This window comes from Scyliorhinus canicula, chromosome 5 (assembly GCF_902713615.1).
Source record: "Scyliorhinus canicula chromosome 5, sScyCan1.1, whole genome shotgun sequence".
Classification (NCBI taxonomy): Eukaryota; Metazoa; Chordata; class Chondrichthyes; order Carcharhiniformes; family Scyliorhinidae; genus Scyliorhinus; species Scyliorhinus canicula.
In genome coordinates, this window is record NC_052150.1 from 62,725,927 (window position 1) to 62,738,282 (window position 12,356).

The 12,356-nt window shown below is 41.9% G+C and overlaps 1 protein-coding gene across 7 annotated transcripts in view; it reads right to left on the reverse strand.

The window, feature by feature from the left end:
• LOC119966020 (triple functional domain protein) overlaps nucleotides 1–10,167 on the reverse strand; it is a 684,537-nt gene extending 674,370 nt beyond the window's left edge. For 6 of the 7 annotated variants that reach the window (XM_038797164.1, XM_038797162.1, XM_038797167.1 and 3 more), the window contains exon 1: nucleotides 9,886–10,167. In XM_038797164.1, the coding sequence (XP_038653092.1) occupies nucleotides 9,886–9,952 (67 nt within the window). In that variant the 5' untranslated portion in view covers nucleotides 9,953–10,167. Of the gene's footprint in view, nucleotides 1–9,028; nucleotides 9,087–9,885 lie in introns of those variants that run through there. The other variant, XM_038797163.1, reaches the window with a different exon arrangement.
• Between the last annotated feature and the right edge of the window lie 2,189 nt (nucleotides 10,168–12,356).

The window sequence follows — 12,356 nt, forward strand, 5'->3', positions numbered from 1 at the left end:
GGAATTGTGGATAGCGATGAGGACTGTCGGAGGACACAGCAGGATATAGATCCGTTGGAGACTTGTGCGGAGAGTTGGCAGATGGAGTTTAATCCGGACAAATGTGAGCTAATGCATTTTGGAAGATCTAATGTAATTTATGAAGCGAGGCCCAATTGTGGGCCACCCAGACAAAAGTTAGTCTATGCAGGACAATCTTGATTTTTAAAATGATACTGTTGATAAGGTCACTTTTATTCCTGTCATGGGATGTGGGCAACGCTGGTAAGGCAAGGATTTGTAGCCATTCCTCCCGGCCCTTCAACTGAGTGTCTTGCTGGGCCATCTCAGAGGGCCGTACAGCGTCAAACAAATTACTGTGGAGTTTGAGTCACATGGGGACAGCAGATTTCCTTCCCAATAGGGCATTAGTGAGCCGGGTCAGGTAGGCACCGTCACCGAGTCTGCCTCTTTCCATCTCTGCAACAATACCCGACTTTGCCCCAATCTCAGCTCATCTGTTCTTGAAACCTTCTTTCATGCCTTCGTTATTGATTGACTTGAATATTCTAATGCACTCCTGGCTGGTCTCCCACATTCCAACCTCGGTAAATTTGAGGTTTACCCAAAACTTGGCTGCCCCTGTCCTAATTCTCACCAAATCCCATTCACCCATCACCTCGGAGATGCTGACCTACATTCGCTACCATTCAAACAACGTTTTGATTTCAAAATTTGCATTCTTGCAGAAATTTCCTTTATCATATTTGATTACTGAGCCCTGGAGAGTCTGGCCAGCACAATAATCACTAAAGGGATGCAATGACTGTCTGTCAGCTTGTGATAATGGACGTTTTCAATTAACAAGGCCTCACAATACATCCTTGCATCTATTAAACTTCTAGCTGACCGCCTGTTTACCAACAGAAAACTGTTCTACAGTAATATATCTAGCCATTGCAATGCTAATATCACCTCCACTGGTGAAAATATGACCTGCAGCAGTGTTCTTCAAAGTCAGGGGCGCGACCTGGGGGGTAGATCGCGGGCAGGTGTCCGGAGGGTCGCGGAGCCGTTGTCCGCAGCGCTCCCGTTCGCACAGATCCCCGCGCTGCAGCCAGCTTTTCATAACGCCGGCTGCAAGCGGCCAGGAACATGTTGCCGACTTTTTTGAACATGTTCGCAGAATGCACATGCGTGCCAATAATTGGGCACGCATGCGCAGTGCGGCCGCTATTTTTTTTTTTAAACGGTTGCAGCTTTTTGGTTTACAAGTTCTGTAGTGGTTTTTATTCATTTATTTTATTCATTTAATTTTTATTTTTTCATTTATTTTATTAATTTTTTTTGCAAGGCGGGGGGGTTTTATTCATTTTTTCCATTATTTTATTCATTTTTTACAATTTCGGGGGGGGGGGGTTTATTTGATAAAAATTTACAGGAAAAATATGCAGAACTTTGGACAGATGGAGACTCCATGCTTTCCGACACCGGAAGGCTTCACCTTCATCCAACAGGTTCCATTGGAGGAGCGTGTACGAGGGCCAAAGGGACCCAAAACTATTTCCTCCATTTTTGTCAGCAGCAAACAAAGTAAGAGAAAATGGTGGGTCGCGCAGGTCGGCCGGCGTGGGTCGCGAAGGTCAGCTGGGTTGGGTCCTGAAGGTTGGTCGGTTGGTAAAAATGGGTCTCCGGAAAAATAGTTTGAAGAACACTGACCTACAGCATATTGGCACGAAGGCAATTGCACACAATTATGCTAAGATTAGTAGGAACAGAGGGCATTCACCCCCTTGGGCCATTCAGTTAATCTATACTTCAATTTCATCCATCCACCTTGCCCCCCTAACCGTAATATCCTTGCCTAACAAAAACGGATCAAACTCAGTTTTAAGATTTGCAGTTGACTGAGCCTCAACGGGTTTAGTGGGAGTTCCCAATTCTTTTTTTCCAATTAAGGGGCAATTTTAGCATGGCCATTCCACCTAGCCTGCACATCTTTGGGTTGTGGGGGCGAAACACACGCAAACACGGGAGAATGTACAAACTCCGCACGGACAGTTGCCCAGAGCCGGGATCAAACCTAGGACTTCGGCGTCGTGAGGCAGAGTGCTAACCACTGCAACACTGTGCTGCCCCTTTAGCAAGCTTCTCGACAGGCAAATTTAAGCAACAGCGGCAGGACCTGGAGAAGGCAATGGAGGGGGCTTTGGCCCCTATTCAGGTGGCCTTGGAGAAGATGGCAGAGCTGTATAATGTGCAGGGTCCTGTCTTCCAGCAGCCGTCGCTAAGGAAACCAATCAAAGTGGCTCGGGAGGAATGCATTAATTGCGGCTTGCCAATCAGCACCTCTTCCCACCTTCCCAGGAGCGCAGTGTACAAGAGCATTATGAGATTTGATGTGGTTTTCCTGGCTCATCTTCGGGGGAGCTTCAGGGAGCGAGATTATTACTTTGACGCACCAGAGGATGCAAATGAGTTTTTCATAAAGCATGGACTGGGGGTGCTCAAGGACTAAGAAGTTTTATATATTTGTTCACGGTTAGGTTCATCTGTATTTGTATATATTGTGGGATTTTTGTATGGTGGGGGAGGACATGGTTGTTATGGGGCTTTGTTGTTGGATATTTTATTCTGGGTGAAAATGGGGTTTGTATATTGTACTATTGGAGTTGTTTGTGCAATGAGGGTTGAGTGTTTAATACAGAGTGGAGGAAAATAATGTTTGGTGTGGGCGGGGGCTGATTGCTGGCATATTGTTTTGTCTAGTTATCCTTGATTTTTACCCCGTGGGGGGACGGAGTCACCCTGCTAGCTGCAGTTAGTTAATGGGAGCGGAGATGCAGCTTGTTACCGTTGGGGTAGGGTTTTTAAGGTAATGAGATTAGGTTTTTCGTTTCTGTTTTATTTGGTATTGGGGATAGGGGAGCGGGAGTTCGTTACTCTGTTGGCTGTCTGTTTGGTAATCGGGGTGGCTTTCCTTTTGGGTGGCTGAGGCGGGTGGACTTAGTTCAGTGGATGTAGTTAATGTTGTATTGGGGTTTGCTGTATTGTTGTTATTTTATTATAATAATTAAAAATATATATTTTTTCATGAAAACAATGAGCTTGTGCACTTTTTATTGCTCGTTTCCAAGGACAGCATGGTGGCGCAGTGGTTAGCACTGCTGCCTCACAACATTGAGGACCCGGTTCGATTCCGGCCCCGGGTCACTGCGCATGTGGAGTTTGCACATTCTCCCTGTGTGTGTGGGTCTCACCCCATAACCCAAAGATGTGCAGGATAGGTGGATTGGCCACATTAAATTGGTCCTTAAATGGAAAAAAAAAGAATTGGGTACTCTAAATTTAAAATGTTTTAAAAAGGACAATGTTTCTCAATCAAGTCAGGGTTCACCAGGTCTTTTACATGCACAACATGAAAGACCCTTTATTAGTTATCACCACTGGATTCTAGTTCAGGTTATATCAACCAAAAAAATCTAACATTGCCTTTACCTATAATTAAAAATGTGACAGAAGAACATGGAGATAAAAAAAACAAAAGATAGTCAACATGGATTCCAAAAGATTCAGTCATGCTTAGCTAATGAGAAGGAAATGCCGATTAGTTGGCAAGTGGACTCTGAGCCAGGGACCTGGCTTCAATTCCAGCCTTGTGTGACTGTGTGGAGTTTGTCCATTCTCCCCTTGTCTGCATGGATTTCCTACGAGTGCTCCAGTTTTCTCTCAGTCAAAAGATGTGCAGGTTAGGTGGATTGGCCACGCTAAATTGCCCCTTAGTGTCCAAAAGGTTAGGGGGGGGTTATTGGGATAGGGTGGGGCCTAAGTCTAGTTAGAGTGCTCTTTCAGAGGGTCAGTGTAGACCTGGTGGGCCGAATAGCCTCTTTTCTGCACTGTAGTGATATTCAGAAAGCACACAAGCCAGTTTCCAACCACCAAGCCCGAAGGCCAATGTTTTTCAGCTAGAAGCCTAAGAGGACACGTTGACATTAATAATCATAATAATAATCTTTTATTGTCACAAATATGAAGTCACTGTTGAAAAGCCCCTAGTTGCCACATTCCGGTGCCTGTTTGGGTAAGCCCAACCCGCGCTGCTGGCCTTGTTCTGCATTACAAACCAGCTGTGTAGCCCACTGAGCTAAACCGGCCCAGAGCATTAAACAAGCCTTTAAGTGTTAGAACCAAGGCAGTGCAGAAAACTTTCGTAATGGCAGTTTGAAATATCTTTGCTGGACCAGGAAAAGACTTCTCCAGATTTGAGTATCATCCCTTTATTGTGCGGTAACTATAAGCTGGTTATTTAATTTGGATGTTGTTTGGGGAAATCTTATCGAGTTCAGGTATTGTTGATATATTTTTGAACAAAAGGTGCGTTCCACACAAACAGTTTGTCTTTAGTAATTCATAAATCTTAATTACATGAGAGTCAAGTAGTCCTGTTTGTGTGTAATTGTCTTTTCTTTACTTTAATAAATAGTCTTTAATAATCGTTACACGACGACTGGGTTGTTTTTTCTCACTGGGCTCACTTGTCTCCTCACAACAAAACAAAAAACTAAACACCCCCACGAACCGGTGCTCCAAGTTGGGATACCCTCGCAGATAACGTCAGCATGCTTTGTGACAACCGCAACATCTCTACCAATCAAAGTGTAATTGTCAACTGATCAGCACTTTCTTCTCATGCAGTATTAAACTGTTGTTCCCCCTCATATAGGTATTCTTGCAAAGTGTCCTGATGAGTGCAAGACAAAAAACTTTGACACATCACTTTTTTCAGATGTCATACACTTGGAATTCCAAAAGGTCTTTGACAAGGTATGACATGCCCAATTTAGGGCATGTGGAGTCAAGGACAGATTTCTCAATGGATAGCAGACTAGCTAAAAAATAAAGTAGAGAGTGGTGGTAAAGGATAGTTCTTCAGGTTGGAGAAAGACAGAAAGCAGTATTCACAAGGATCAATGCAGTGACCATGATTATTCATAACTTATATTGATGATTTAGACTTGGGTAAAAGTAACATATCAACTTACAGACATTACCAAATTGAGTGAGTATAGCTAACAATGAGTAAGAAATTAACGTGATACAAGACACGAGATAACTTGCAGGCTAAATGGGAAGTGATCCACTTTGACTGGAGAAACAGAATAATCACCTGAACCATAGAAAATAGGAAACTAATAATAAAATGGTAGAGAAAATAAAAGTTGACTATTGTTGGTCAGCTAAACAGTTAGAAATGCTCACAGAGTCCTGGAATTTATTTCTGGGAACATAGATTTCAAAAGTAGGGAAGTATGCTAAACGTTTAAAGGTCTCTGGTCAAGCTGCATACTGCGCATAGTTCTAGTCTCCATACCATAGAAAAGGACAGATGAGCATTAGAGAAAGCGCAAAAATGGTTTGCACGTACTGTAACAGCACTGTGGGAATACAGATTACAGCTATTGGGAAAGATTGAACGGCTGGTCAAGATACATGTGGAGAGAATGTCCCAAATTTTGAAGTTAAAAAGAATGGTGAGGTTATCTTTAAAGATTAATGAAACATGTGCAGATAAATATAGAAACCTGGAAGTTAATGTCCAAATTGCCTTGTTCCTCAGAACTTACCTACACCAGTATCTTGCAGAGAGACTTGCCATTCCAAACCATGGATTGGGGGAAACAGGTCGGGCCTTCTATCCCAGTGTATATAAATGTTTAAACAGGCGTGGTAAGTCTTAATCAATGCCAAACAACTTCTCTGGCACTGAAAATTAACGTATACAATTGTGGACCTCGTCCTAGATGTCCGAGAGAAGAAATGCTGAAATGCTGAGATAAGGTGAATTAAATTGGAGGAGACTTGTTTGGACTACAAACACCCGCACAGACTAGCTGAGCCAAATGGCCTCTTTCTGTGCTTCTATCTCTGCAAAACTCTTCGGAATTACTAATCCAGTAGCAAATTTCCTGTTCTGAGACAACTTTAGACAAAATTCAAAAACCGAGAGTTCAAAACATAACTCGAAAAATGTAATTGAATCAGGGTGCACCAAATAGGCTGAAAACCCTTTTCTTAGACCTTATCTTCAGTAAATAACCTAATGTCGCTAATTCAGCAGCATGAACTTCTGACTTCTATGAGCAGGCTTGTTTCTACTTCAGAAACAAAAGGATTTAAATGGAAGTACAATTAACACGTTTTTAAACTCCACATTAATTGCAGCTGTACTGTTCAACTAAACTAACAGTGTCACATAATAAGAAGTTGCGGCAATTTTCATTACAAATTGAGACAATGATGGACAATGGAAAGGAAGCTTGAAATGAAATGAAATGAAATGAAAAATCGCTTATTGTCACGAGTAGACTTCAATTAAGTTACTGTGAAAAGCCCCTAGTCGCCACATTCCGGCACCTGTCCCGGGAGGCTGGTACGGCATAGCTATACAGAAGCTGCAGTGCCAGGCCTGTCAACCTACCAGAGTGATGGAGGAGGGAAATAAGTTTGTGTATTTTTGCGCCATTCTGAATTCCAAGGGTTGGTGCAGAATAAAACATATAAACATTTTTTTTAAATATAAATTTAGAGTAGCCAATTAATTTTCCAATTAAGGAGCAATTTAGCGTGGCCAATCCACCTACCCTGCACATCTTTTGGGTTGTGGAGGCGAAGCCCACGCAAACACGGGAAGAATGTGTAAACTCCACAGGGACAGGGTCGAACCTGGGACCTCGGCGCTGTGAGGCAGCAGTGGTAACCACTGCGCCACCGTGCTGCCCAGGTGCAGAATAAAACATGCAGGAAGAAACTATTTACAATTCAAGCTTAGGGGCACTGTTGATAGCGCCTGTCGTTCTTGCTAGCCAGGTACTCCACAAACCCTTTAGTGGTCTCGGGGCCACCAAAACAGGGGTTTGGGTGAGCGACCTAGCAGTGTTCCTGAGGCTGGAAAAGATTAAGTTTGACTTCAGAGGGATTTGCCTGGAGATGGCAGCCATTCATCAACTACTTCAAAAATAGTTAGGATAGGATAGTTTAGGGGGGGGGGGTAGTAAGAGGGAGTGGGAAGGAGAGAGAGAGAGATTTGGGGGTTAAAAAGGAGGTAGGGGAGGTGGAGAGTTGGAGGTGGGATGGTGGGATATTAGATATTTATTTTCTTTGGTTATTTGTATTCTTGTTTGCTTGCTATTGTTTGTATGGTTGTGTTTGATGTGTATGTATAAATGCCTCAATAAAAATATTTTGAAAAATGAAACTACTTACAAAATATAAATTTCACATCAGCCAGTAACGAAAACACCATTTTTTAAAATAAAAGGTACTTATGCCCAGGTGAAAATACAGATGCCGTTATTGATGTCAAGGATTACACATCCTACTATATAACTTTAATTAAATATTAATCTAAATTATTACTTTTCTTGTCTCCATAAAGGGTCAAGTACAAATAAGACTTCCCTATGACACAGACCAAACACAACAAATTTGTTCAGAACATTTAGCCAATATGGTTTCATAGATGCAGTCGCAAGAATATCGTTTGAGAAGTGTTAACAAAGCAATGTTAGAAACCTTTCACTTATCACAAGGTTTCACACGTATATATAATCTACAATCAGCAGCAAGCAGGAAGATTTGTGTTACATTTCACGACAGTCAAATTAAACTGCAAGAATGAGACAAATAAACATATCTGGAACGATACTAAATTCAAGGGTATCTGATCCAGAAACCAAGAAAACTGAAGTGTCTTTGTCTTGAAATTATCAGAATTCAAATGACTGTTAACACTATCCAGTTTATGGTGACATACGTCTTCTGTATGTGCAGACAGTAAATTTGTACAATACCATAGGTTCAAGGATATTTGTCACAAAGCTGCAGCAATTGAAGCCAAAAAAACCTTTTTGTTCAGATGATGAGACTTTCAATTTAGTGAGATGAAGAAGAATTTCAACAGAAGCTAAATCAATCGGGCTACTTACATTTTACAAACAACATCGTAAAATCTGATTCTCTCCTTCAGAAGATTAACTTTGACAAGTGTATCATAAATCAGACTCTCAAAGATGTCTAAAACATAAAAGATTCATCTTTGTGATGGTGTATGACACATTTTGACAATAAAACTAAATTAGCAACATAATTCCAATGTCCACACAAGCAGAAAACTCTTGTTTGCTTTTAAGTTTCATGAAGCATTTTATTTAAGGGTCATTCACACCTTTACCACCCTCCTATGGATGATTGACAAAAAGGAGACTTCTTTGCTCCCTTTTGAAAAAGATAACAACTGTGTGTGGATGCTTGAACCTAATCGATAATAGAATTATCCCCAAACAAAAATAACTGCTACTCATTTCAAATGGAGGAAAATAGACAAATATGTTTGTCCATGCATCTTCTGTATTACCCAGCCCAATTTCTACAACAATATCAATGACTGTTGCGAATTATTGTGGCTTATAGCTAGACAGGAAATCCTGTATATTCAACCAGAAGCCTCAGTGATTCAGACCAATCTGTAGATGCTATTTCTGGTCAGTCTTCCAGTAACGGCTGTACTCAGAAATTATTCTTTGGAACTAAATTCAAAAATTAAACAATCAGAAAAGCATCTCTAGTTACAATGAAGTCCCCTGCAGTTCCCACTATTAATTTTTAAATCCAGACTGGTCTCTCCTAAATTTCAAACATTTTTATTTTGCCACAATTACCATCTTTTAACAAAGGGAACTTTCTTTCTTGATATGCATGTTGCTTCCAGCTCTACTCACTACATGCCCTTCAACTCTCCTCCAATGTGTAAGAAAAGTCAGCAGTTTCCACAAAAGTCCCCACATTCAGTTTGAAATTTATATTATAAATATATACATATCTATGTAAAATAAAGGAGTCACATATCCTGTTCTATCCTCCCTCTAACTCCCCATTTCACTATTCCTTCCCCAATTTGTATCTCTCATCTCAATCCACTTCTCGGTTCTGCTCCACAATTCTATTTCAATTCCCACATAATCTGCTCCCATTTGTTTGCCATTTCTCTCACCTTTCTCCCATTCCAATTTGGACTCTCTCCCTCCAAGTACCATATTTTTTCTTGAATTACTCATAACATCTAAACAGTGAAATCTCCTCCAATATTTCAATAAATTCGATCACTGCCCATTTTATCCCTGAGCCAAAAAATCCAGCTTCAATTCCAAGTTGGAAGCATTCCCTCAAACCAGCAGGAAGAGCATTTATAATTGGCTAGAGAATCTGCGGGCTGGTGATGGGGAAATATAAAATCAACCCTCACCCTAATCATTGTTCAGTGACCAGCTGAAAAGTACACATGGGTACAGGTACGATCAGAATCAAGCTCAGGTTTGATGCCTGCTGACATTGTCGCGAGTCACATATGATTTAAAAGGTTCAACTCAAAAGTTACCCACTGAAGTTGAATTCTAAAGTTATCCTAGTTCCCCAACTTCTTTTGTATCCCTCTCTCCCTTTTCAACAGCCAGTCCCAACGCCCCTTCCATTCCCTCACTGACCCCCCTCCATGCATCCAGGTTTTCCATTCTCCCTCTGCTAATTTCAATATTTCACCTATTCCTTATTTATTTTTCTGCCTATTCGCTTCTTCCACACTTGCGCCCCCTCCCCTCCCCCGCACGAGCATCTTCGTCATTCTTTCAGTGGAGCCTCCCATTCCCTTTTCCCCTCCTTGTCTCTTCTCCTTCCCCATCCCCCGCTCCGTTTCGTCCTGGTCTCTTTCTCATTTCCTTATCTCCTCTGGTAAATCCTCCATTTCCTCCTCTCCCCATTCCCATCTGCCACAATGTGTGTTCCCAGGCCCGGCCTGGCCCATCCCCGAGCTCCCGGAGCCGGGCTGCAGCCCCACGGCTCCCACTCACTCACCAGATCGGAAAAACGCGGCGATGTCGGCGTCCCCGGCCGCGTCCTCCGCCCCCTCTGCAGAGCTCATGTCGGCGGCAGCGGCCTTCTTCTCCACGCCGGGCTGTGCGGTTACAATCCTCCCGTGAAGCGGCGATCCCGATCCTGACTGGCAGCCACCAAGCGGAAGGAGGGAGCGAGCGAGCAGCGAAACGCTGCCACCTCTACCAGCTCTCCTCCATCTTGGAGCCGTGAGTCACCGTCCGGCAAACATCGGCAAACCTCGGCAACTTCCGGAGCTCCAGCCATCCTATCCCCATCCCAAGGTCACTGCTCCTCCAGCAGCAAGGAGCCGCTCGGCGAACAGCAGAGCGAATGCCTGCAACAGCACCACGCAATGTTCAGACAAATACAAAGGTACAACGATGCGCTCGAGATACAGACATCAACAATATACAAATTGATCCTTTCGCACATTCAGAGAGATACAAACTCCAGCAGGTTTGTGGTATATGCAAAGGCAAAAATAGATACAGTTCACGAAGGCAATACATTACCAGTAATCAAAGATACCAGCATAAGGAGAGCATGCAGATAAATGTATCATAAACAGAGATTGAAACATAACCGAATAGGAAACATTCACAAAGCAACAAAAGTCACAAAGGTGCATCATCAACAGATACATATAAGTATTGTGCTGGATATATCAATAATGTACAAAATAGACGCATTCTGAATATGGAAAGGTACGGCATACATGTTGCAAAACGTACGAATATATGTATAGAAAAGGATGGGTGCGTACGCAATTTACGAACTAGAATACATTGACAATAGCCAAGGTTACAAAAAAGCGTGGTTACATCAAGATTCATCGAAAACAGAAATGTATAATTTATAAATATTACGTACATACAGAACATATTTTATTCGCAAAATAGATCTGCAAACAGTTTAATATCATGTAACTGCTTCATTTTATCGGTTGCTGCTTTATAACTGAATAAGGACACATCGAATGTGCGAATTAAATGAGGTTTCTATATAGAAATAATAAAGAAATCGCATAATTGCAATTAAATTGTACCGAAACATACAAATATTCACATTGGACAGATTGGCAATATGCAGATTGATGCAAAACACATAGAATATTTCTATAGCACAGAAATAGATTTACAATTTATATGTCCATACATTGTACAAAATAAGACACAGCATGCACAATATATGAATTGGATATTGAATATACAAATACAGGTTAGGTGGCCAAAATAATAGAAAGGTAAATGCGGAACAAATTCAAAGTGGAGTCATTAATCTTAACTTCAGTTGAAATGAAATATGAGAGCCCTGGGAAACTTGAACCAGTCAGCCTTGGAAGGAAATGACAGAAGTGAGTCTATAGTAGTGTGTAAGATAACAACAACTTATGGTTACAAACGGCTTTAATATAATGAAACATCCCAAGGTGCTTCATAGGAGCATTATAAAACAGAGTATGATACCGAACCACATAAGTGGATACCAGGTTGGATGACCACAATCCTGATCAAAGAGATAGTTCTTAAGAAATGGCTGAAAGGAAGACAGTGAGGTAGAGAGGGAATTCCTGAGCTTGGGGCTCCAGTAGTTAAAGGTACGACTACCAATGGCAGAGCAATTATGATTGACAATACAGAAATATGGGCAGCATGGTAGCACAGTGGCTAGCACTGTAGCTTCACAGTGCCAGGGTCCCAGTTTTGATTCTCTGTTGGGTCACTGTCTGTGCGAAGTCTGCACGTTCTCCCCGTGTCTGCATGGGTTTCCTCCGGGTGCTCCGGTTTCTTCCCACAGTCCAAAGACGTGCAGGTTAGGTGGATTAGCCATGCTAAATTGCCCTTAGTGTCGAAAAAGGTTTGGAAGGGTTATTGGGTTATGGGATAGGGTGGAAGTGAGGCCTTAAGTGGGCTGAATAACCTCCTTCTGCACTGTATGTTCTATGTTCTGTTTTAAATTATGTCGAAAGATTCAGGAAATTATTTAAAATAAATGCTGGGTGTTAACAGCAGACAAACTTAGGATAGATGTCAAGTTTTTTCATGAAGTGTCCAGCACATGGATTTTTTATTAAAAATGCATCCATAAATTAAGAAGCAGTTAAACGCCATGATGGAGAATAGTAAAGACTTTCGAGAAGGATGAGTTAAAATGCGTCCAATCTTCATCAAACTTCTGATCTTGTGACCTGAATTGATCCTTTCACAAATATACACAGAAGTGTTAAGAATACAGACATGAGTGCAGGATAAGTTACGTCGCGGCTGCTCAGTGCTGTCGATGTCGTTCCCCCTGCAGAAAGGAACACGTTTCATACTATCCTTGTCAGTCCAGCACCCCCAGCTTACAGGGACACTTGGTCACGTACAAACCTGTTAATTCATGTGGGAACTGTTCAGTTTAGCGTGGGGAGTTAGTCTCTCTCTCATTGCTGTTATCCCTCACCAGCA